Below are 27338 nucleotides of genomic sequence, written 5' to 3'. Positions count from 1 at the left end.
ACTTCTATTCCTAAGTTGGAAACATTAAAAATTATCTATTTCTCGCCCATACACTCACACGATTGCCTCTTATGGGTCATCCAAAAAGAAAAAAACTTAAAAAGATAATACAATTAAAACAAAAAACTATTTGAATGATGCAAGGACTAGGGAGAAGAAATTCAGCCAAGCACGCCTACAAGATCTGGTGATTTTAACAGTTTTTGGACAATACATTTTTCAAACCATTATGACCGTCAAGGAAAAGATTAAGACCGAAAACAGCTCACAATGACACCAATACCAAACATGAGATAGTCATTTAACTATACATCAGCCAAAATTATAATTTTTAAAAAATCTATTATTTTCTGGTAACATTAATATTAGGAAAATTCCAAAAATAAAGAAAGAGGAACAGAAATATGTTTAAAAGGAAATTGATAAAAACTATCTCTTTTACTATTTTGAAGAATTCATCTGAATCTTATATGATTGCACTCAATTCCATCGACTTTAAAATTTTGTTGTTTTTGTTATTTTTGTTGTTTGTTTTTAAGATCATAGTTTATTACTTATTTTATTTTATTTATTATGGTAGTTTAGAAAAGTATTGACACTGATAATGTAATGTACAAGTGTATGGTGCATTCTCACTTTTTGACAGGGCCAAATCAGCTTGTGTTGATAACAAAAGGCAATGAAGAAATAGTAATACAAAGCAATAAACAAACTACACTGAAAAGTCTAAAGCTTTTATTAGTATTCCATGTATCCCAAAATGATTTGAAAAGATAAGACGAGTTGCTAGGAAGTACGTACAAGATAAATACAGCGTCAACTTGACAAGTATACAAAGACGAGGATACAATGTAGTACTATTTACAGGTTTGTTTCCTCTACTGGGCCATGCTGCAATGAACGTAAGGCCGTCATTACTGACTGTTTACGAGACACACTTTGTACCACTGGGAGAGAGACTGGGACCCGGCCTGTCCGGATTTCTTAGCGGAGTTCTGCCTGGCTTGGAGGAAGGCTCTGACCACTTTGAAAGGTACAAAATATAGACAACAAATGTAAAAATATATCAGGTAAATTGGGAATACATGTTATCGTTCTACAGTTTTAAACCTGTACTAAGTGTGCTTGTCGTATAATGATCTAAATACAGTGAAGTTCTGTGACTTGGAGAAACGAAATGCAGCTCACAGACTAGCAATGTCTGGTTTGCCAGCTTAAAGCCGCGTTTACACCGGAGTTAGGAAAACGTGTTTACAACAAATGTTCCTAAAAAACCCAAGAAACACTATTATTGGAACAGAAACATGTTGATGTTGGAAACAGTTTTTTAGTGTTTACAACAATTTTGTTTCCCACCAGTTGTAGGTAAAGATCAAAGAGTGTTCCAAACATAAGGAAACATTTGTTTTGGAACAAATGTTTCCTTATGTTTCTGTACTTCTACGATGTTTACAACACTTCCCCGCTACCCCTCGCGTCTACCCACCACCACATGACTATCTCGAGAGGGACTGACGACTGACCATGTGTTCTCGGGAACGGTGATTAAATTTTTTCCAATAAAATCAAAGAATAGTGCACTATCTTTTGTTTTAGAAACAAGTGTTACCAACAAAAAGTTCCAAACATTTTGTTCCAAACTCCGGTGTAAACGCAGCTTAAGACACTTATACCTCTGAGCTACCATGTTAAGTTGTGATGAAATGAATCTTTCGTGTCAATTAATGAAGTATGGAAAAATCTACATTGAATTGTAAAATTAAAAACAAATACTCTGGAAATGCATAAAACTCCATTATTAGTTGCAATTTGGCTTTTGACATTTTATTTCAGATTTTTTATGTAGGCCCCCTATAGGGTTATAACCCTAGTATTTCCCAAATATTTGTTAGAACTATGACTATAAAATTGAAACAACAATTTCATCTCAACGCTAACATAGAACTAGCAAATTATTCAATTTAAAGTTTTAGTTTCTCTCTACCTACGTTGTTCAACTCATACATTTTTTAAACCGTAATGCAGGGGAATAAGTGTTTCATTTTGTAGTGGTCCACTTACATTGTATTGTGTGACAAACCCACAATCATTCTGTTCTGTTATCTATCCGCATATAGATAGAAAGCTATCTGTACTCACCCAGCTAATCATAAATTATTCCAGACACTAAAGAAGTCCTGAAATTGAATGGATTTAGTCCTACAAAACGTTGTCAAAATGAAATAATGCTGTGTGCTAAAAATTCTTCTGTTAGCATTAATAAACAAGCATAAAGTTAATGTAAACTTAAAAAATCGTCTTTAAAAAAATTGAGTTTTATTGAATTTTTATAAGGTTTTTATATAGTTTTTAAAACCTAACAAAATTTTAAGTCGTCATTAGAATTGAGGTTTCTTCAGAGTGGTTTTGGGATTGATGACCCTAGGTCAGGCTAGGATGGGTTAAGTCAAAATATTCAGTCATGGTATATTGGATGGTGAATGAGAAGTTTTTGCGGATCTGGTTTTGAGATTTATGAACATAGTTTTTTTTATAATGATGATAAGAGACTGTAAATGACTAAGAGGAGAGTCTTAATTTTTGTATTTTTTCAAATTCTAGGCTTGTGCTGATTCTCTTGTTTTTTTATGGCACGTTCATCTAAAAGCTCAAAACTATAACTTTTGAAATAAGAAACCTGAAAAAATTATATAACTTAGACTTAATTCTTTCATTACAAACTCATTCTAGAGATAATGTTTGTATATTTGTACTGTAATGTCATTTCATCCTGTTGTGCAAATCAAGGGACAGTATAATTTCACCTTTCGTCCCAAAGTATTAATACACTCACTCACTCTCATGGCCATTTATGCCCAAGGCGGGATTTGGCCGCACCAACAACTGCTCTCCATCTCTCTCGATCTTCTGCCTCATACACTGCTGCCCCCACTTCTCTGACGTCCTTGGAGACACTATCCCACCATCTCTTCTTGGGCTTTCCTAATGGTCGTTTCCCTTCTGGCTTTCCTATACTTGCTTCTTTTAATAGTGAACCCTGTTCTCTCCGTAGTGCGTGTCCTGCCCACCTTATTCTCCTTGCTTTAACGTGTGCTACTACATCATAATCGTTGTACATATTCCTTATCTCCCTATTATGTATTTTTCTCCATTCTCCATTTTATTGTGTTGGGCCATATATCATTCTTAAAATTTTGGTTTCAAAAACAATCATTTTGTTTTCTTCTTTTTTGTTTAAAATCCAAGTTTCAGCTCCAATGTTAATACATTAATACTGGTCGAATTATACTTTGGTATATTTTTTATTTTTGTTCTATGCAAAAGAATCTTTGAAGTCAACGTATTAATAGAAAAATAAATTTTAGAAACGTATACCATGTTACCTTTTATGCTAACAACTGCATCCCTAATTGTTATTGTAACTTACTGCTGTTCTGTTTAGAACTAACTCATTGCTGGAGAAGGTGTGTGAGGGAGTTGGTGCGTCGCTGTTCTATGGCTGTTTGTGGGACTGTCTAGCATCCAACGCTGCCGTCCGACTGCCCGCCATCTTGTTTGTATTCACCCACTACGACCGTAGACTCTCCACGGAGGATCAACTGCACATCATGGGCACCAACATAGATATCATGGTGGGTTTGTATAAAATATCATTACATTCTATCGATGTGTCTGTATCAGTACTGAATCGAACAAAATCGATTTCAAGTACCCGTAACTACTAGCAAATACTTTTACTTATTCTTAAAAGTAAGTTGTAATTGCTAAATACATTTTTATATATAAAATGGCAACAAATATATTACTCTATGGAATGTTGTATGTTTGTTGACTGTGTGGTCTTCAATGGTTTTACTGCAATTAAAATCATGTCTTCTGTCTACTCTACCGTGGTATGGTATTTGTTTTCCTAAGGATTGGCTAGTTATGAACCGATTATTAGGCCTACATTAGTATTTGATTTTTCAATTAGATAGTTAACACTTCCCGGACCGGGAAAAGTTTTTAAAATGAAAAAAAAAACATTGATTTTAATGTGGCGATACTATATTTTTAAAAACGAGAAGAAAACTAAAATTATATTCTAGGTTTGCTGTAAATAAATTTTGCCCTCTGTATAATTGTTGAGATAAAAAAATTTCTTGTGTTTGGCTTGGTCCAAAGGCTACAGTTTTCCCACAGGCTATAATTTGTATATCACTATTCTACAGTATATTATAAAATTAAATAAATTAACGTACTAGGATTAATCCTCAAGATAAAAAGAGATAATTCAATACAAAACCAGGTTTATCAGTTAACACATGTCACTAACTCCCTGTCCCGCATGTGCAGATTGAGGGGTTGTGTGCGTGTGTGCATGACACCTCTGTGTTGGTGCAACGCAGTGCTCTCGACTTGCTGCTCATCGGCTTCCCCATGCACAACAGTCAGCTGGTCAAGTCGGACATGACACGGCTCGTCACTGCCTCCCTGGCCACCATCCTGCGACGGGATATGTCTCTCAACAGGTACATAACGCTTACAGTGTGTAAACGCAAACTCCACCAACAGTTCATAAAATCACCTTATTTTGTCACTAGGGTCTAAAGCGATTCTTTTCAGCCTGAGCTCAATAGCAACAAAGATGAATCCTTGGGAAATGAGTGAGGTTGGAAAAGAACAACACTTTTCACGCAAGTGATGAACTATATTTTATTATGCTACACCATTCAGCTACATAATTTATATAAATTGCTTCCCTAAATTAGCTCCAAAAATGGTTACCTTCTTGTTTTGCTATTTTATATTAACAGCTGTTCTTGTCATTTAGATGCAAGATGTATTGCAAACGTTTAGAAGCAATCTTTTACAGTATGGTTTGCCCTGACTGATCCTGTTATAGTAAGCTTGTTTACTCTCCTATCATCCACTTAACTTAAATTCTTTTATCTCAGACACAGTATCAATATAATGTGAGTGCAATTATTTGAAATAGATTTTATTTTACAGGTTTAGTTTGTAAATATGTTTTATTTTTCAACAAAAAATGTTTTAGAAAAAACTTACTTCGCAGGTTAATTATATTTTAGCATTAACTTATTCTTTTAAATCACGACTTTGACACCTAGCATTAACTTATAATTTTAAATAACGACTTTAACACCTGTAAGTCTACCTTTTTGTTATTATTGGCTTCTGAATAAAAAATTAATTTTTGTCACAAAAAACATATCACTAATTCTGCGCTAAAGTACTTATACCTTGCATAACTGATCTTGCTGTATTAACCTTATATGCCGTAAGTTATCATCTATGTTTTAAAGCAAATAATTCAAAAAAACCTAATTTTTTGTAGGGATCTGCAGAACAATTTTAAATCTGGAACGAGGATAGATTTTGTCCCTTAATTTTCAAGGTGGGACTGGACACAATGTCATAATGCCCAATAAGCTTAAACTGTTTCTATTTATGACAAAATGTTAGTAAGTGTACTTTTGAGGTGGTTTTAATACTAGTAATACAGGCATTATTGTATGCAAAAGCATCACACTACTTTGAAAAAAAAATCAGTCAGAACTTAAGGTAAATGGTTCTACTTAATATAGGATAGGCCTAAATATTTTTACGGTGCATCATTAATTCTGAAGGAACACTAACCTATGAGACTGATTCTTGTCATCTCATGTGGTCATTGTAAAATCATGAACATTTACGACGTTCCTCGATGATCGTCAAACCAAATTGTACCGTCCCTTTCCCGCAGACCCCTCAACGTTTGTTTCTACTTGCAGGAGGTTGTATGCGTGGTTGCTCGGCTCGGAGGTGAACATCTCTCTGCTTAGCTCTGAGCATCCTTTGGTGAAGAAGTGTAAAAGTTCCGAGTCACTGGCTTCGTCCAACCTCGCCAACTTGTATTTTGAGATGTACTCCAGAGAAATGTTAGTGCAGGTGAGGTGCTGGTTTGGAGTTTTATGTTAAACTTTTGTTTGTAAAGGGTTATTGTTTCTGAAAATTGTATGGGGATTTCATATTGTTCTTGTGAGAATGATAGTTTCTAGTTTGAATTGTTGCTACTGATACCAAATGCTAGATTGTCGATTTAAGAAACACTGTAAATGAGGGGTTATTGGTTTTTGTTGACACGATTTAAATTTGAAGTAAGGTTTTTATTTGTCCACAGTTTAACCCTCAACATCTAATTATTCTGGATGTAGATATCTGACTGTCTGCTGCTCTTTCTCCTGTCTTCTGGAAACAGAAGTCTCAAGTTGAATCTCTTAAGTTCATCCTAAAGTTATTCCACAGCCAAGTAAAACTGGGCTGAGCTTTTACATTTCATGGAGATTTACACGTTGGGATACACTTGTGTATCTGTTGATTTGAAACTGATCTGTCTGTCCAAAGTGTGGACTGAACGAAATGCTTGGCGTAGTTCCGGGTGTCCTCTCTGTCAAAGATAGTTCAGTTGACGTTTGCGGCATCAATATTATACCTCTACAAAAACGTCAAGTGTCATCATAATATTTTATAAGAGTTATAGCATCAAAATTTGTAAAAGTAAAATTTGCTTCCCCATTGTCGTAATCAACCAAAAATGTATTTGTTTCTACTTGCAGGAGGTAGTATGCTTGATTGCTCGGCTCCAAAGTGTACAACTCTTGATTACTCCTTTGATTACTAGCAGTAATAGAGTACAACCTCGTTCACACGAGCCTCAATAACACGACAACCTCAATTACGAGTGCACATTTCAAATCTCCTTGAAAACGCCATAACACATACTGTTAAAGTAGCCTCTATAACATGACTATTTCTATCAAAACAAACCTAAATAACACGCTTTAAGGAAATCATAGTGTTACATTGAACACTTATAACAATCCGGTTTGAGAAGTCTACCTTGATAACAACTACTTCTGTAACTGTATTCATCAGTTTCCCAGAATTCACTTTGAACAGATGTTTTGCAGAAAGACTCAGATACTAGAACAAGTTTAGACTTGAAACCACTCATTATAAAGATAATAAGCACATTTCATTACCTTAATAACACAACTGCTAGCCGGAATTACCTTGATAACACAACCATCAACAATAAGAGCACCTCGATGACAAGATTATTCAACTAATCCCCTCAAGACTTCTTATTGAGGTTTTACTGTATCTTTGAATATTGTAGTGAAGAAGTGAAATGTTACAGGCCATCAAGAATGTCCTGAGTGAAGCGACAGGTCAGAATCCACATGACCTTCGACCTTACAGACTGCTGGTGTCCCTGCTGGACAAGGTAGACATCGGGCCTGTCATACTGGACGACATCCTCTTTGAGGTCTTCAGGTCAGATATTCAGGACACACTAGTCAATCTTTGACTGTACAAGTATTCCGTAGAAGAATTCACTAGACTTGATACACTATAATATATTTCACCTCTTCTGAGTATGATAACTCGAGCAAAAATGGTCGGATTTAAACATCTGGTAAAATGGTGTAAACCTGTGGTTTTTTAATGTGTTCACTAATGGGGTTTTCCCATTATTGACCCTCAATACATAACATTTCACAATTTATTAATCACCACTGTGTAGAGCATGTAACAAAATTAGTATATTTTTTTGTTTGTGTCTAACTTTACAAATTTTTATACGTTTTTTTAGGAAACGGTCCAAACCTTGGTCTTGTAACTATCTAATGTATAATATTGAAGGTTATACAAGAATTATATAGAGAATATTATTAAAAATTATAAACATTCTCAGGTTATATTCATAGAGATTAAGTAAACTGTAGCTTGTTATAATTATCAAACTATTACCATAAAACAAAACAAAACACTTGACCACCTCACCTGCAGATGAGTATTCATCCAACACAATGCTATTTAAATAAGGAATAAAAAAGTGTGGGTAGGCCATAGAACAAGTAGAAAAACACTATGCACACAATTTGTCTACAATTTAAAATCCTGGCCTAGAGCCTTTCCTTAAACAAAACTAAATAAGGAATAAGTCTGACATGTTTAAGGAAAATATTTGAGGAATTATCAGGGAAATACAAATTTTCTTAGTATGCAGGTACACTGTAGCAGGGGTAGTTTTAATTTTTTCATGTTTGTAAAAATATTAAAATGCCTTTAAATTTTCAGGCTGTTGTACTTGTGTTGCTCGGGTTCCACCAAGTCTAATAGCGTTGAGCTGTTCAAGTCAGCTAACCTGCTGTTCTCGTCCCTGGAGCCCAAGTATATGTGGCAATACTGTGGACAGCTGGTCGCCTCTGCTTGTGGCCGAACCCACAATTCAGATTCAGAGTCCTCACCTGTCCATCAAGTCGGTTCTGGGGATCCTGGCTTAGTAGAGGTTTGTGTTACGAGTTTTTCAGTTTTTAAAATTAGCACGTAAGTTTTATTATGAACGTTTTCTGGTTTTAATCTAGTGACTAGAGAATTTAGTATGGCTTAAAACATTGGATTTCTAATTGATAAAGCATGACATGTTTTAGAATTTTTATCTTTTCATGTCCAAAGCTTTGGCTTTTAATAAATGTTCCTGTTAATTTTCATCACCTTGTCAATGACATACCTCCACAAGTATTGAGGTATATCTTTTCTGCTGATACTTAAAGGGAAGTAACCTAACACCAGATTCATGATTCAGCCATGATACTACAAAAGTCACTATTTCCTATCATTGTTACATGAAGCCTAATATGATCAATGGTGAATAAAGATTTCTGATTTCTGATTAATCTGTTAGTTTATTTTACTTTGGAAGATTGTATTTGTTTACTTTTCTATTCAATCCATTTTACGTTATGAAATAAAATAAGTCACTGAAAGACAATTTTTACATCTACAATATTGAGAGAATAAAAATGGTAAAAATCAAAAATTTTATCACAAAGTAGGCCTATAGTAAAGGGTTCCATTTTAAGATTCTAGATTTGAAGTAATACTGTCTTCTTTGATTCTAGACCTTAAGTATTAGGGTTTTCTTTGATACCGGTATAAATTTAGATGAATTAAAATAGATTTTTGGTTAGATGTAATTCATTCCCACTATTTTTCTTACACTTTTTTGATTTCTCACAGGTTTGCGCCCTGACAGAGTTCCTGTTAGACACTGTGTCGCTGGAGACGTACTCCGACACTCCTAGTGAACATCTTCCTGCGCTGTTTCTACACATTGTTACCCTGTTGACAGACCACTGTGATATGCTTAGTCCCTTACAGACAGCTAGAGCATTGCAACTGTGCGCCAAGATTCTCACCAGAGTCCAACCTACAATAACTAGTCACCAGCAGCGCGACTCGGAGGTAACTGCTGAGTAATCTCAAGTAGAAATTATTAAAACTAATCACTAGCCGCCAGCCAATGTTAGGTGTAGTCAGGAGGGTCTTAGTCGGGTTTGACCTGGTATAGTGGGTTCGAATCATACTAATCACCAATGGATTTCTACTAAGTAATTATGCCACTACCTTCTGGGCCTACCCTGAAGTAATGTGTAAAATGGTTGTGTTCTAGAGTCCGGCATCCTAGGATGTGAAGGTGGGACATAAAAACATGAGTGTGGTAGAAAGAGAAAGGTTAACCTACAAAAATCACTCTCAATAACTGTTGTTTCTCTTATTCTTATGATTGTTGCTTTATATTTTGTTCAGCAATTGTTATCAAGCATTAAGAGACAGTTCCAAACATTTAAATTATATGATTTCCTAACATTTAATGTTTGATGAAGCCTACATTTAGCTGTCATTTTATAGCATTAGACAACACAGTCCGTGTCATAGTACAAGAAGTAAAAATCACCAACGTGATTGCCACGATTATGTTGGTGTTAGTGATAGGCCAGGCCTATTTAATTTTTACCGTTTTTGTGTGTGTGTGTGTGTTTGGACTAAATGTAGCGTCAAGTAATGTAGCATATAATTGTATACAACTTGGAACTGCTAACAATACAATAATACAACTTGGTAGGTATTGAAGCAAAATTTGTAGTATTCCACACAATTTAAATACTAATACAAATTAATTTTAACATCATTATCACACCAAATTTGCCCACATAGGATCAACAGAAGGATGGTACAGGGACAGACACCACCAGTATATCAGATACAGCCAGTCAGTCCAGTCACACATCTGTCGCTACTACGTCCCCCGCAACTGCAGCTGTATCGTCACATCACTCGGTACTGGAGCAGTGCCTCAGGCAGTATGAAAAGTAAGTCTTGTGGAATTACTATTATTTCAAACAGGGTGGTTAATTTTGTTTAAGGCTCCAGGCCAGGATTTTGAATTGTAGACTATAGGGGGGATTATTCCACAATTAAAAACATAGGGTGATAAGGGATTCTTTTGGTGGATGGGTTGAACAAAAAACTTACCTTACTGACAAATATAGTGGAAAGTACACTAATAAACATATTACATAGAATTGTTGTAACTACCGTAGTCCGTTCACAAAATTTAGGCGATTTAAGGGGAAGGTTTTCTGGGTTCCCCTCCCACTTTTTAGGCCACTTTTTTTAGCCGTCGGCTGTTGTTTCGTAGTTAGTGTGAAATGGAGAGGATGGAATCGTTTCCCCTCAAACCGCCTAAATTTTTGAACAGAGCATAAGTTAGTTCCTTCTTCAGTTGTAGAGTCTTTGTTCTTGTTATAGCTATTTTGAGGTATTTTCTTGATATAATTTTAAATAACAGACACTGGAGAGACCCTGATTATGTGGGATGTTGGTGTACAGAGAGGTGACATCTACTGACTAGAATGGTGTTGGGTTGTAAGGGGGTGCGAATCTCAGACAAAGGTTTAAGAAAATGATTACAGTAGTATCCAACAGAATCTTTTTTTTTTTGCACAACAGGTTGCAGAAGAGAGTTGAGGAAAGTAATACAGGATGTCCACCGACCGGGAAAACCAGGAATTATGCGTGATTTTTTTGGACCGGGAAAAAACCAGGAATTATGCGTTAATTTTGTATTTAACCGGGAATTTTTTGCCGCGATCGCGCATGACGACGATAATAATAATAATAAATCTTGAAATTAACACTTCAAATTAAAAACTTTGAAATCAACAGGGAAAAGACCATAACAAGAACAAAGAATCATCAAGACTGCTTGGCATCACATTTAAGAGTTGAAAAATCTACATTCTGCAAAAACTCCTCGACTGAATAAAAAGCACGACTTGTAAGCCAATCTGATAATTTTGACCGATACAAATGAATACTTTCCTGATTTCTAAAATATATTGGAAGTTTATTAAATAGTTTTATTTGCAAATATTTATAATTTTTGATAAATTTTGTAAGCCTGGCTTGAGGAATATATAAATCTTTTGATTGTCTGGTGATATACCCATGGATTGAGTTGCAAGGAACAAATTTATTTACATTCTCTTTAACGGAAACTAAATTGTTAAAAATTAAAATATTAGAGAGTGTCATTATTCTATTTTCAGCAAAAAACGCTTTGCAACTAACCCTATCTGGAATTTCAAACATAATTCTCAGAGCCTTCTTTTGCCATGTAAAGACCCGGTGAGCTCCTGAGCTATTACCCCACAGTATATTGCCATACAGCAAGTGTGAGTGAAATAAACTTTGGTAAACAATTAGAAGTGTTGGTTTAGAAACACAATTTTTAAGTTTTCTTATCAAACAACATACTCTTAACAATTTTGAAATAATATTATTGGTATGTATTTCCCAAGTGAGTTTAGAGTCTATGGATATTCCAAGTAGTTTAACTGAAACTGCATTGTCTGCTTCAAGATTACGCAAAGTAAAACAAATTTTTTCTGTTTTATCATGATTTATTTCAAGAAAATAACTTTCAAACCACAGCTTACCCAATTCAATGGCGTTTTCTATACTTTGGTTTGCAGAGTGAAAGTTGTCAGCTGATGAGATGAAGGTTGTGTCGTCAGCATATAAAATTGTTTTGTAAGGTATAGAGTTAGGCAAACCATTAATATAGAGAATAAACAAAACCGGACCCAACACCGACCCTTAAGGAACCCCAGCAAGGACCTCCTTAAAATTTGACCTATGTTTTCCTAAATTAACAAATTGTAGTCTTCCACAGAGGTATGATTTAAAAAAATTTAGTTCGTGCTCCATTATTCCATAAAATTCTAATTTCTGCAAAAGAATTGTATGCAAGACCGAATCGAAGGCCTTATTGAGATCTAAAAGTGCCACACTAAGATAACCACCAGATTCAAAACTATCCAAAATATCAGACACCACCGATTCTATAGCCAAAGTAGTTGAACGGCCCGGGTCTGAAACCAAATTGGTTATTGTTTAAAATATTATTTAAGTTATGAAAATCAAAGATCTGGGCTTTAGCACAGGATTCAACTATTTTTGATAACACTGGAACCATTGAAATTGGTCTATAATTTGAAATAAGAAATTTATCTCCCTTCTTATAAAGAGGGATTGTTTTACTGATTTTTAAGCAATTTGGAAAGGTTGAACTAGAAAACACCATATTAACAAGATGAATCAGTGGTTCCATAATGTAAGGAGCTATGAATTTTACAATTTTGTTTGAAAAACCGTAAGCATCTTCACTGTTTGATGGATTAAGAGATCTTATTATTTTTTTCATATCATTCTCTGTTACCAATTTCCACGAAAATTTATTTCTAGAACGATTAGCATTATTTAGAAAATTAGAGAAATCTAAACTCCTACCTTGCTCAACATGAGCCTTCTCTACTACCTTTTTTCCAACATCTATGTAATGGTTACTAAAATCATCTGTTGAAAAAGGTGGAACGGTATTATTATGTTTGAAAAAATCCCCACTTTCTGATTTTACGTACGACGATGACGTATCCGTGACCGCGGGAGACGACGATGACGTTCCTGTGACCGTGGAAGACGACGATGACGTTTCCGTGATCGTGGGTGAAGACAATGAAGTACCCATGACCGTGGGTGGCGACGACGATGTTTCCGTGATCGTGGAAGATGACGATGACGTTTCCGTGACTTCGGGAAACTATGATGATATCCAAAAATATTGCTTGACGATGATGACCGTGGGAAGTTATTTGAATTAAGCTTCGATCGAGGAAGATTATGATAACTTTACTGTGATCGCGGGAGACGATTATAATTTTCCGTTAACGCTGAACAATATCAGGATTATTTAATCAGTAATATATAAAAATTGAATACTTGTGTCAGATAATATTACAGCAATCATAATTTTTTGTTCCTTAACTGAGAATGCTCTTTCCGATAACTAAAATAGTGAGCTGTGTTAGCGCTAAAACAGCATTGCGGGAGTTGATGCAAAACACGTTGGAAATTTTAGTATGAAAAGTACGACCTGAACTACCTGGAATTTTTTTTTTTTTTTACTCATGAATTACTCATGAATTTTTTCTGGTTGGCCTGATGGACACCCTGTAATATTCTTCAAGATGTTACAAGCTTACAACATTATGTTATGAAGCTTACACGTGAACAGAGACTCTATAACAGTCAAAGGAGCTAGTAGTTTCAAAAATTCCATGTTTCATGTGTTTAAATGTTTTGTTTTTTTTTGTTTTAAACGATTTCATGTATTCAGAGAGTTGTGTACTTTCAACTATTTTCTCCAGTAATGTAGTGCAGGCCTGCTGTTCAACCTATCCACCGCAAAGTTCTTAAAGCCTGGCCTGAATCATCTTTCCCAAATAATAAAGTGATTAAGTTGAAGGTTCCAAATTAAAATTTAGTTGATATGCTTTATAGTTTTTTTTTACTAGGCATATTTTTGTTGGAATTGACACTAAACATAAACAATTTTATGTGTGAAATTACCTACAGACTTCACCTCTCTCGATTAAATATTCCATCACTTAATTGTTGTGAAATTTAATGGATTACACTCAAAACATCATCCTTCAGCTCCAAAATCAGGTTGTGTCAGTTTGCTAAACCTTCTGATCCAGTAACCCCTTGGTCAATAAATTGATCTTGCTGACTAATTTTGATCCTCGAAACAAGAGATTAAACATCCGGTAAATATTAATTAATTATAAAATTATTCCTAAATAAATTGAAACCTTGTTACAGATTTTATGTCACATTTGTCTACGGCACCAGACTGAAGGTTGGAGAGACCAAGAGCATTTCAGTTTTGCTAGAAACATTAAGAATCAAGTCAAATCAGACAAGTTATGAGGAACGAGCAAAGCAGCTAGAAACACTGTTAAGGGCTGTGCTTGACGATAAAGGTAAGTAAAGGCAAACCACAGTGTTACAAAGACCAAAACAATATTTTGGGTTGTTTCATAACGTCCAAAAACTGAATTTGAATTTTGTTCACATTATCCTTAGTCTTATCAAAAATAGAGATAATGCAAAAAGCATATTTCTATATGCTTTGGACAAAATATTCACTTCGGTTCCTGAGGTCCCTGATTCAAATCCAGCCAAATCACCAACGGATTTTATCTAAGTGATAATGCCAAAACCGTCAAGTCTGTTGTAACGTGAAAATCTATTCAGAGCCCGTGCCTAGCGTCTTAGAAAAAAAGGAAAAAACTAAGTCCAACCTAACTGCTTGAACAGCTGTGGTGTATATTCTATGAATACTCTGACTGACCTGGCCTTATAAAAAATAAATATTTAGAACATGTATTTGACTTTACCTTATGACTGTTTTGAGTCATTTATTCAATCGTATGGATACAAGGAAACTATGAAGAGTTAAATTTGTGACAATTACAAAAGACTTTTAAATATAACACAGAAAAAAGTTAATTTTTGTGTATGCTGCTCTCACATCAATTAAGAACCAATATTGTCAACTTACATGTGAAAATAACCATCAATCAGTTAAGAATGGGAACTAAGTAACACTAAAATGAAATTTACTCCAAGTTGTATTGCTTGCAAACAAGTTTTTAGATGGGAGTACTCTTCGAATCCAAAAATGAATTTTTGCAATCTTTTTACTCTACATTTTGCAAATAACTTACGAGACATCATATTCTTTTCTATTATTTGGACCGTGTATTGCAGGAGGAGGGAGACCAGCAGTAGGGGAGGGAGAGCTGGATGTTGCCCCTATCTTCATGTCAGGACGCAGGGTGGGGGGAGTGGCGGGGCTAGAATGGGCCCCTGCCATGACTGTAGCCTCCAGACTGTTGGTGGATCTCTCCACCCTGCAGACGTTTTTCCAAGCCCCCTCCGCCAACAACATCCTCGATCAAAATAATCCAGGTAAGAGACTAGTCACAACTAAAAAAGCAAAATGACAATTTCTTTAGGAGGATATCTGATAATTTAAATTGAATTGAAAACTCTTTATTGTTCTCTTTAGTTTAGTATTACAGGATATTCACAATTTATAATTAAATTCATAGGAAGGTTGAGTTTCCTTTTGTTATGTATAAGTGTTTAATAAAATGGATACTGAAGGAATAAACTTTGAAAATTCGGTAGGTGGAGGTGTATACCTCAATATACCTTGTATTTTTATGACGGTTAAATGTTATTTTTCCAAAGTAAAAAGTTCAGAACAAATACGAAACAAACAAATAGTGAAACTGGACAAAATGAATGGTTGGTAAGGGGCAGACACTTTTTTGTATATCAATTATTTTGAGTTGTTTATTTATAAATCTTAGTTTATCTACATAGTCGTTTTGTATTTGTTATTTTTGATTATTTTTATTTTGGAATAGCCCTTGGACCGCCAAACATTATTTTGAAAACCTGCGTATTAGTTCTCTCAAGCAAGGGACAAAATTTTTTTTTTCAAATCCTTAAATTGTGTAAAATTCACTCCCAAGCTTCCTCTTTCTATTTAGTATGTTCTAAGTATGTCTAAAAAGCTATGTGATTTCTTTTAACTTGGTAAATGTACCAAGAAAATATTTCTATAAAGCAATGAGATACTTGTTAAACATGTTATTGTGTACAGAAATGGAGAGCAGTATAGACATTCTACCAGAGTGGCTGAGAGTGCTGATTGTATGTGCTTGCTGGCTACACTCCTCTACTTCTCTACAGGTAAGATAGATTACAATAAGAACGCACACATTAAAATAGGACTTCAGCATATATAAGAAAGTAAGATGTTCTAAGAATGTATATTACTGAGAGGAAGACTTTCAGTTAATAACTGAGTTTTGTCTCGGCTAGTCTAGCGGATAAAGCCCCACTAAGACCACTAGGGGAAGGGGTCACAAAGGCTCGGGATGAACTCGGTGGTTTTTAGCTGTGTGATAATGCCCGTGGCCCAATGGTTAGGAATCCACCTTAGTTGAGGTCTACCTATTTATAAAACAGAAAAGGGTACAACTTTCTCAATATTGTAGAACGTCTTAAAATGAAAGTCATAGTTTATCCCCTTTCTTACAAATGAACCAACCAAATACTGCAAAATAATTCCTGACAGATCCGTACAGATAAGACTTTCACAAACTTAGTCCTTAAACCGTTTGGTTTTGGTTTAAAAATTGTTGGGTAACCAAATGCTTACAGCCAATTTCAACACATTTTCATGTTAATTTGTTATGTACAGCCTTTTGCTAATCACGTTTTTGTTACATCTTGAATCCTCTACAGCTTCATATTTTAACTTTTAGCTCTATTATGTTTTGCTGTTTAGAAGGAAGGCTAAAAGTCTTTGGTAATGTTACAGATGATAGCAATCAGCACACTGCTGGACTTGGTTACGCTGTGCCGCACAGCCCAGTCTCTGGTGGCTAGTTCCAACACTGACCACCAGAGTGTGACAACTGTGCTGATATTGCCTCTGCTCACCCCAGCTCACCTGCGCTACATGGAGAACCACACAAATATATTCCAGGTAACTAACACTAACGATAATCCATAATATTAATAGATGCTAAAAAACATAGATTCCTGTAAGATTGTAATTAGTTTCTATAATATCCAGAGATGGTCCAAAATCGTATCAATTCAATGTTCTTGCAAATCACAAATCAATAACATTGTATGTTTCATGAACTATTTTTAAGTAAATAAGCCTATCTTCACATACCATCAAAACGGGTTGCTTCAGACACCCTGAGGTTGGATAGGCAAAAAATCAGACAATCTACAGGACTTATACACTGGACATGGATAGCTCAGAAAGCATCTGCTTCAATTGGGTTTGTATGGTGTTGTCCGAAATTCAGGAAGTGAGGCAGGTCAGATGAGACTGCTGGTCACCTGCTTTTCAATTGCGAAGGAGCTCTCAGACTCTGAGGTAAGAAGGAAAGCTCTTAGCAATTTGGTAAGAGGGAGTCACCTTCCTGAGGAGAAATTAACCGGTAGAACAAAGGCGTTCATCATGTTTCTGGATATTGAAGGTCTGTGAATACATCAAATCACTGGGGTGTGCAACAAATCTGACAAATGTGGATGAAGCGTCTAGAGGTCTTGGCTTGCTCCTTTTAGATAAGATAAGAGCGTTTCGTTGTGAACTCTACATGGATCGTAAACCAAGGCAATGTTTACAGGTGATCGCCCACTGGCTGTGGGGTCAGCTGCACAGCACGGTGGCTGCAGAGAGAGTACGCAGTGTGGAGTTGCTGCATCAACTACAGAGTGCGTTGGCCTCCAGCGACGTGGTGGAGGATTGTGTAGGGGAGGCTCTGATGGCTCACTCCAGTGGTTCCAAGCTGGAGGCCTTCCGAACCTTCGCTACTCTCTGGCACATCGGCCGCGAGGTCAACGCTCGTCTTGGCAACTCTCTCAGGGTCACTGATATATTTTATAAGTAAGTTATGTGTCCACGGAGGAGTCTTGAAATGTAGACATACAAGAGAAGTAGTTTGTATACATTGTAGTAGAGTAGAGTAGAGATTAGAGATTGAGATTTTTATGGTTCTGACACAACAGGATACATAAGGCGAAGATAAGTGAACAATGAGTGTTTAATGAATGGGATGACTGCTTGGTTACTGACTAAGATCAGCTGTTTCCTTAGCTAGGAATTTTTACTAAAAGCCCAACTTAGAGAGCTGTGTCAGATTTTGAACCATTCACAGATTTTGACTTATCTCAGAATAGAACTTTACTGACAACTGAACGGATTAAAGATGGGAATCAAGTTGCAGATTTTGTTACTTAAGTTGTGATAATGTTGCATTTTGTAATAGAAAATTCAAAGTATTCTAAAAGTGAGTATTAGCATTGACTATAACAGAAAATTCTGTGTATAGTCAGAAGTGGTATTAGCTGGAAGCTTAGGTTATACAGGTTGATTACCTTGCAAATAAAACAGATGGTTGGAGGCTTTTACATAAATATTGAGAGCTTCTTACTCAGTTGTTAGATCAGGCTGATAATTAGGTTGGAAGTCTGTCGGCCAGAGTAGGGTGTTTGTTTAGAGAATTGGGAATTGGTCATAGTGTATTGAGTGAGTATTAGAATTGCTGTACTTGGATTGTACAAGGCTGTGTAGTTATCAAATTATAAAAGAAAATGAGGTTGAGGTAAAGAGAGGGGCTTAAAAACTGGAAATCACCAAAGAGTTAAATTTCCTTCAGTCCTAATTCAAAACGGGAGAGAGTGAAAAAATTGTGTTGTCTTATTATATGAACATACAACATTCTTGGATTATTTTATTCAGCCAACTACCAGAATTTTATCCTATTAGTTTATGAGACCGAGACCATTTTAAATATTTTTTAGACTATAGAAGTTCAAGTAAAGTTAAAGATCAATAAAAATTACCTTTGTTAAAACTAATTTTTTTAAATTTCATTCCACTTGTCAGCTGAAAATGATGCTTTTTAAGAAGTATGAAGAGTTGAAAAAAATGTATAAAATGAAAGTATTTTTTGACATTTAATATTTTCAGGTCGATGCTGAAGATGCTAGATAATCTACAGTTGCCAGACAGCAGTGCATTGAAGGTAGAAGCTCAGAATTGGCTGCTACACTCACTACTGAGGGGCGACATTCATAGACTGTTGGACCCTATAATGATGATGCTCTTAGATCCGGCAACTGCTAGGTATGGACTTCGGTTGTAAATGGGTTTTGAAACCATTGCAATTTTTCACCATTATTTACCTTATTTTTTTCTTATTGTACATGAAAGAAATTGTTCAACACAACATACAATTTTTACCAGATTTTAGTTTCTCAATTGCTAAGTATAAAAAACTTTGTTCTTTTTATGGCAAGATGTTAATAAACAATTTTTTTCCAGAGTTAGTGTACTTCATGTACGCATTCAACAACATGACGAGACGAGTCAAACAGATACGGCCAACGCTGATGACAAGACGCCACGGATCTACGCTATTAGCAGTGTGGATGGAAACGTCATCTACCACGTGTCCGAGAAAAGCGAGACCAAACCAGGCAAGGCCAAGCGAGTGTTTGCTGTCCAGACAAAACTGGCCGGACAAGACTCGTCTAAACTCAACAGCAAGTTTGTCACAGAGAAAAAAGCTACCTTAAAAACAGACGACATGGGAGACCCTTACCAAGCCCACTCGAAAAATCTAAATTTGTTACAGAATATATCTGTGTTTGTAAATCCATTTTCAAGAGAAGGAGCACATAAAATAGAAGCTATAAATACGGATTTTGACGATTACTACGAAGAACAAAAAGAACAAAACGGTGATTTGATCGGGAAAGCTGTAAGAATAACTGCGACTGATTTAGATAAAAATAAAAGTAAATCTACAGAAGGTTCGAATAGGTTAGTTAGTGGTGATGAGAAACGGAAAAATGGAAACTTGAAGGTTCAAAGGAACAATTCTTTAACATCTTTGGACACTGAGTTTGCACGAAGTGATAGTAATCAGACTACAAAATCATCAATAGACCTTCTTCAGCTATCTTCACTTTCAGATACAATCTTTACTAAGGTGAGCGACGGGGAAAGTTTGATCGAGAAGGCCCGTAATGGACGTGGTTCAGTGTCTAGTGAAGGTCTGGCGACAGCTGCTAGTGGAGATGGGAACGGAGAACTGGTGCGGAGTTGGTCGTTCCCCGGTAAAGACTCGGATTCTTGTGAGCCGGATGAGTCGGCTAGTGCAGAGGATTACTTTAAGGCACCTAACATGTCCGAGGCTTGTGCTGTTGTGGAGGAAGTGGTTAACGACTTGCTGGATAGAGTGGCTGCGCTCTCTGGAGAAGTGGAGGTAGGAGTTCACAGATAATGTACAGTAATTTGTTTATTTTTACTGAACGAAAGACCATTATATACACTTTTTTACTGTAAGTATTAATTGTTGCTATAAATCAATAAAATAATATTCTCAATGTCAAAAGAAAGTTGTTATACAAAGAAACTCAGTATAATAATATCTTCAGCTTGAAAACAATACAGTTCTCAGTCTAATCTTAACTCTAGGGATGGACGAGATTGGATTTTTAGTTCGAGACGAGACGAGACGAGATTTTTTATTTCTCATAAAATTTCGAGACGAGATTGGGACGGGATTTTTCTCCTCATACACAACGGGAAATGCACGTTCGGAATTTTTACCTGATTTTGTAACATTGTTAGATGACTGTTTAAATACAAAAATAATGATAATAGGCAAGAATATTTACAATCTTTGATTAAAAAACATTAGCATAACATTTTTTTATTAAACACGCCTAACTTATTGAAAATGCCTACGATTAGGAAACATAGTGATATCAGTTAGGATAGAGTTCAACTTATCCTAAAATAAAATAAATCATAAAATAAAATATTAATTTTTATAAAATAGTTACTTGTTTTGACTTTTTTTATAGTAATAAAACATTCCTCACACTGCTAACACTTAACAAAACTTCTCAAATGTTATTAAAATAATTAAAGTAATATTTACATTTGAAGAATTAATTAAATAAGAACGCCTTCGCAAAGGAAACGCAACTACAACACGCTCCTGTATTGCGGGTATTGCATTGACTTTCTGCAGGAGTTTTTAATTTTTTTTTTTTTTTTTTTTTTTTTTTTTTTATTCTCGTCTTGATAAAAATCTCGGCCAAAAAGAAATCTCGTCTCGTGTAACGAGATTTAAAATTTCCCGAAAATTCCCCGAAATTTCGAGACTTGACCATCCCTACTTAACTCAGAAACAAATGACAATTATAAGTTTAACATTAGGCCTAAATAAGATAAAATACCTATTAAGTTACAGACAGAGACAAAGATTTCTATAAAAAATTTGTATTTTTTTGGTACCTCAGACTCTGTCAAACTTGAGTTGTGTAATGAATGAGATGTGATTCTGACTGTATTTGTTGATAGATTGTGAAAGAGTCGTCCAGCTCTGAGCCGAGTCTACGCAGCAACTCCATGTCGACACCGCGAGCACCACGACGCCACCTGCAGTACAGGGCCTCCTTAACCTCTGGCCCAGTTGACCACCTACACTCCCACCTGCTGCTGTACTGTGGCGTTTACGACAGCCAGCGAGCGCTCTACGCTCTACACACGGTGCGCAACATGTTGGCCACCAATGCTAGGGCGTTCCTCTGCTCCTCATCCACCACCGGTCTTGTCTCTAGGTAATAATACACAAATATAAAATACTCAAATCGTAAAGTTAATTTGCAAAGGTGTAAGCGCAAGTCGTCAAACACTATAAGACTCGATTTTTATAGTATTTGTAATTATTTTATTAGTCTTGTAGGTTATATGGCATCAGAATAACATCAGAGGAACTCAGAATCAATATAGTTGCATTTTGCATCCCAATAATAGTTTCTTCCTTCTTTTCAGACTTAGAAAATCACCTAAATCCTGCTGCTAATTTTTTATTAGTCTCTAGTTCAGGCAACGAAGTAATGTATAACCGTAACAACAACCAAATTCGCTTATAATCTAATTTAACACAATTTGCACTAAGAAAACAACAGGACACTGTATATTTTCGACCTTATAATTTTGAAGGATTTTATTTAGGGTTTGGATTTATTGATTTATTTGTAACATGAATAAAAAAATAAATAGTGTCAAGACAATCAAATAAATAATTTCCTGAGCCAAGTGGTTATAGTGAAAATGGTAAAAATCTGAAGGTCGCTTGTTCAATTCCAGGCAAAATTGTGACAGGACTCAGATGCCTTGTCTTTGGGCTATCAAATCAAATAAAAAAAATGTCATAAAAAATGTACATATTTCATACATTTAAACCCTCTCAATGACGCTATCTAACATAAGGTCAATATTAGATGGTCCTTCTGCTCTTCTTCTGCTCATGCAAAAGAAATTTTCAATTTGCAGCAAAAGGCAATTAGGGTAATAGCTGCTGTAGATAGGCACCATGATTGCACTGAATTTTTTAAAGAATACCAAATATTAACACTGTTTTCCCTATTTATTAAGCAATGCCTGTTATACTTAAGACCACAATTAGATAAGTTAGATTATAGGAGAGATATACACTGCCATAATACTCGCCATAAATGTAATATAAATCTTCCTTATGTTAGACTTGCTAAAACTGATAAAAAACCATTAATTTTAAGCAGTAAATTTTATAATAAGTTACCAATAGCCATAAGATTACTTAATGATAAGGATTTCAAGATTAAAATAAATAACTTTCTTTGTAGTCAGCCATTATATTCAATAGAAGATTATATGTCAAGAACACTGACTCCACTAGATTTTAATTAATGTTATATCTTATGACTAATTTGACGTGCCAATGTATTTGTATGGAATATTAACTGGCAAATAAAAATCTCATTCTCATTCATTCTCATTCTCATTCTCATTCTCATTCAACAAGACCAGGGTTTGGACTGTTTCCTTAAACGTAAAATATGCCATTGGTAAAATATGCCAATAACACCAAAATATGTTTACTGTTTATTTTCTGAAGCCAGGCCTAATCTAAAGGATTATTAAGCTAAAAACCTAGTTCTAAAAAAAATTTAAAACTAACTATTGCTTAATTCTCAAGGAACATAATAGTTCAGTTTAGATCTTAGAGGCAGGGATTTTAATTTTCTTATAAATTTCACTGGTTAAATACCTTTTATAGGTTACTTTAGCTTTTTTTAGTTACAACTCTTATAAGGTTAAATTGTAGGTTAAATTGTTGTTGTTAAAGGTGTTAAATTGTATCTATGTTTATTTTATATTGTCTTTTGTTGTTGTAATATTGGTAAGGGTGTAGCACTTCTGTGTTGGTCGTCCAGATTCAAATCTTGCTACTCAGTAATCACAAAAATAGTCATAGTGGTTAAGCAAATTGTATATGTATTACCAAATTCTCTTCTCTAGAAGCATAACAATGATTAATCCCACAACATACTCATATTAAACTCTATATATCATAAGCTGAACATAATTTTAATGACATGATCAACATTATGTTTGCCAGGTCACCACTGCTAAAGCTGGTCTCCAGACATCGTAAGTCCATCTTCGGCCGAGGCTTCCTGGGAGAGTTGGACGCTAGCAGCACTCGCAGCTGTATGTATGTAGAAGTGATAATCACCACATGTATGTACTACATGCGCAGCTTCTACCCCAACCTGGGCCAGAACAAACTGACAGCAGACGAGATACATGCCAACAGACAGGTAACTAAACACTTAATGTGTCATTCGACTATTTTTCTATTTTTCTTTTTGCATTTCCATAGCTGTGGTATATATTTACTATCCAACGTTGACCTTTAATTAGATAGCTACTATTTAAGAAACCTATCTTTTGCACCAAAAAGAGCATCATTTTTAAACCTATTTTCCAAAAATATGATATATTAACAATGCCTTCTCTATATATATTTTAAATGGTGGTTTCTTTAAAAAGTAACTACCAATCATATGACAACAATCAATTCATCCATCAATATCCTACTCGTTTTAAAAATAATTTGAAATATCCAAGACATTGTCTCTGTCTGTATGAAAGATCATCATTTTATATGAGTCTCAGGCTTTACAACAGTCTACCTACCAAATTCAGAGAAATTACCAATATTTCAAAATTCAAAAACGAGTTTAAAATGTATCTCTTACAAAAACAGTTTGAATCTATTTCTGAATATTTGAATAACAGTTAAACATTTTTATATTGCATTTATTTAGTTTATAGGAATGAATTGTAAATCTAGTTTTAATAATGGACAAAGTCACCTGTTTCATCAGCATTGCTGAAAACTTGAAATGTATTGTGACAATAAAGGAATATTTCATTTCATAGCAACATTAATTGATATGATATCCCAATGACTAATGGCATCTGGGTATAGAACCATCTCGCTTGGAATCGACCAGCCATATCTTCACCAACAACTGCCACTAATTCCTAAAACTCTGTATTTTTCATTGGAACTTTCGTAGATGTGATATACTTCTATTCTTACCTCAATTATTTCCATAGTCATTACTTCCCGGTATCTTAATTCAATTCACGTATAACATGTTCCTTCTAAAAAATGTCAATACTTTATTAAAGATTTGTCTGTTATCACTATTAAACATGTAATTGTAAATACAAACCATGTACATATGTAAAGCCAGCTGGTTTGATTCACAGGTGCAGATCAGCAGTGTAGAACTGTTGTCGTTAGTGTGTTACGAGTTAACAGCCATCGTGAGAGACAGTGGCCGAGGACTGGCTTGCTACTTGAATGACCTCCTGTCTCGGATAAAGCTGCAGAAGATCACGCTGCACTGTGTACTGACCAGCATCCCTACCTCGGCTAAGGCACTGCGGTCGTTTACTCATGAGATCCTCACGTTCAACGAGAACACTGACGAAAGTCTGGCGAACCAGAGCGAGGCATTCCAAGTGCAGATATTGAGGTGCATACTTATCATTATCTATATTAGGATGGTTATTCGCTCAAAAACATTAGGGTTTATGAAGTTGTTTTATAATGTGTACAGTTTTATATTCAAAGTAAGAGGGATTTGACCTGTATTCTGAAATTATATAGAAATGCTGTGCTATATCATCAAGGAAAGAAAACATTGATTCTTTTACCTTCTTTTAAGTTTCACTTTGAGAAAAAAAAATTGGAATAGGTATGTTTGTTTAACAAAGAGCCTGAAATGTCTGTACGGAATTTAGCTCAAACCTCTCAGTTTGATTATGATTTGATCACAGTTGAGCATTAAACATGCTTACATACCACTGGGCTCTCCTATATTAGTAAATTCCTCAATTGGTCATTAATTAACTCTACTAATAGTAAGCTTTTTGGATATTCAAAGACCAGATTTTTGTAGAAACCTAAAATAGCTTATTCCCTATATGGGAAATTTGCTAAAAGTCCAAACCATCAAAGGTTAATACAAAAATGAATGAATGTATTTAAATCCCAATTCAGGTTTCTTCTCTCACTGATAATGTTGGAGCACGAAGTGAACCAGAGGAAGGGTGAGGGTGAGGAGACGAAACATGAGTCACACAGTAACGGAGAGCTGCGGTACGTGACAGGCCGACCCCTCCCTCAGCAGCCGATGTTGCTGACAGCTATCCTGCGCGCACTAGAGGCCCCGGGACGAGCCAGCTACGCACACACTCACTGGACGGCACTGGTGACCTGTGCGCTGCCGTACCTGGGCTCGTCCCTTACCAAGGTTGTCACCGCTGTGGTGAGACAGCTGTGCGCCAATGTGGAACAGCTGAGCCGAGCTTACGACCCTGTGGTTGCAGATAGTGTCAGGTATGGAACTCTTGATGGACTAGGTTTTAAATACTTTGTTGTTGGCAAGTTACATGTCTGATTATAATTTACTCAACGCAATGTTTCATCAATATCAATAAATGATTTGGTAAATATTTCAGCACGATAAATTTAATCTATCTATCTATACTATTATAAAATTGAGGTGGTGACTGTCTGTCTGTCTGGGCAGCTGTTACGACTAAAATGCTAAACCGATCGATACAGCCAAAATTAAGTACAAGGATGGTCCACATATCTAGGAATGTCATAGGCCTATTCACTTCCCTGAGTTCCTCTCGGGCCACGCCCCTTGGATGTCCAAAGTTTTGAGGTGAGGTTTTCAAAAGTAAACATTAATTTGTCTCCATGGAAGCATGAGGAAATTCACAATGTTTACCTTTGCGTTGACATTTAAATGTAAACAACCAGAACTGCCAAATGCTCATTTCACAATTTCAGACAGTTGATCCAAAGAAATTAAATAAATTTACCCAACTATGTGGCAGGATTATTTAATCGTAATCTTAATGATGGATTATTTATCCTAAATCTATTTCAATAATTATAAAACTGATTTTTCTTCCCGTTGCGAAGCATGGGTACAGCAGCTAGTATTGTATAAAGTATGCCCGTTCAACCAGATTGATTAGTACAAAACAGTGAAAAATGGAGTTTCTAAACAATCTATAGTTAGTATTTAAGGGATAATGTTTTCGAAAAGTATCTTACATTGCATTTTTTCAAACCCCACACTTAGAATTCCCATTGGTCAGACTGTCAAAATACCCTCAAGATGAAAGGTCAGTGACAAGGTCCATTTATCTAAGCGCTCACTGGGTTGAGACGAGGCAAAGGAACGGTACATACGTTCTGCACTTTTTGATAGAGTGCATTCATTGGATCAGTCAGTACGGTACGGATGATAGATACTTCCACAGTCTCCTCAGCATTTGTGCTGAAAACTACATTATGTCCACCAAAACACGTGGGAGCACTGCAGGCGGCACTGAAGCGTCGGATGGCTCAGGATGTCCTAGAAATCTTTTTCCAAACTTGCTTTTGGACAGGGGAAGGTGTGGATGGTCCTGTATATTTTTTCTCCTTAATATACCTTACACTTACCAATTTAAGGAAAAAAAATACTAAAATTATACCTTTGATATTTGCTTGGTGGAATGTTTTAAAGCTGAACTGTTTTCCTCAGTATGCCAGCCGACTACGCTATCACGCAGGTGGAGGCTTTGACAGTTCTATGTCACTACTGCCTCCTTGATACAGCCACTCCCTTCACCTCCCCTCTAGGCGGCACCTCTACACCTGCACAGATATTCAACAACCTCATACATGTCTTCATGCCTTCGCCCCTGCTCATGGTAAGAGACCAACACATTGATTGTACAATAGGTTTACTGGGTAAACTGAGGTCTAAAAAACAATCAATCTTAAAAAGACTTGTTTTTTATGTTTAATATATTCTACCAGTTAACATCGAAATACTAATCATCAAATACCTGCCTTATCCCTTGGTTAATTGCCTTTAGCAACTATGGGATTACCTAGAAATAGGTGTCTGCTTTAAGCCGGGTTTTCCTAGGAACATAAGTGGAAAGCGGAGAGAGGAACGCGGAGAGCGGACTCCACTTGTCTTAGGTAATTTAATGTTTCTGTTTTCCTAGAAGCGGAGCGCAACACTTTGTTAATCTCTTTTCCGATCTCCGCGTTCCTTTCTCCGCTCTC

The 27338-nt window shown here is 35.7% G+C and overlaps 1 protein-coding gene across 1 annotated transcript in view; it reads left to right on the top strand.

Annotated features, from left to right (window-relative positions):
• LOC128989456 (protein dopey-1 homolog) overlaps positions 1-27338 on the top strand; it is a 91796-nt gene that overhangs the window by 39796 nt on the left and 24662 nt on the right. The window contains exons 4-23 of the mRNA XM_054411352.1: positions 868-1033; positions 3443-3632; positions 4336-4511; positions 5775-5931; positions 7184-7320; positions 8128-8338; positions 9070-9294; positions 10048-10202; positions 14059-14219; positions 15010-15210; positions 15914-16002; positions 16637-16804; positions 17463-17722; positions 18809-18964; positions 19163-20108; positions 21215-21474; positions 23301-23502; positions 24464-24732; positions 25260-25598; positions 26806-26974. Coding sequence (XP_054267327.1) covers positions 868-1033; positions 3443-3632; positions 4336-4511; positions 5775-5931; positions 7184-7320; positions 8128-8338; positions 9070-9294; positions 10048-10202; positions 14059-14219; positions 15010-15210; positions 15914-16002; positions 16637-16804; positions 17463-17722; positions 18809-18964; positions 19163-20108; positions 21215-21474; positions 23301-23502; positions 24464-24732; positions 25260-25598; positions 26806-26974 — 4637 coding nt within the window. The remainder of the gene's footprint in view (positions 1-867; positions 1034-3442; positions 3633-4335; positions 4512-5774; positions 5932-7183; positions 7321-8127; positions 8339-9069; positions 9295-10047; positions 10203-14058; positions 14220-15009; positions 15211-15913; positions 16003-16636; positions 16805-17462; positions 17723-18808; positions 18965-19162; positions 20109-21214; positions 21475-23300; positions 23503-24463; positions 24733-25259; positions 25599-26805; positions 26975-27338) is intronic.

Source organism: Macrosteles quadrilineatus, unplaced genomic scaffold, assembly GCF_028750875.1.
Source record: "Macrosteles quadrilineatus isolate MER2022 unplaced genomic scaffold, UCM_ALF_1.0 Scaffold_1__1_contigs__length_201487025, whole genome shotgun sequence".
NCBI lineage: Eukaryota > Metazoa > Arthropoda > Insecta > Hemiptera > Cicadellidae > Macrosteles > Macrosteles quadrilineatus.
The sequence above is the reverse complement of the archived record's forward strand: the minus strand, read 5'-3'. Positions and strand labels throughout refer to the sequence as shown.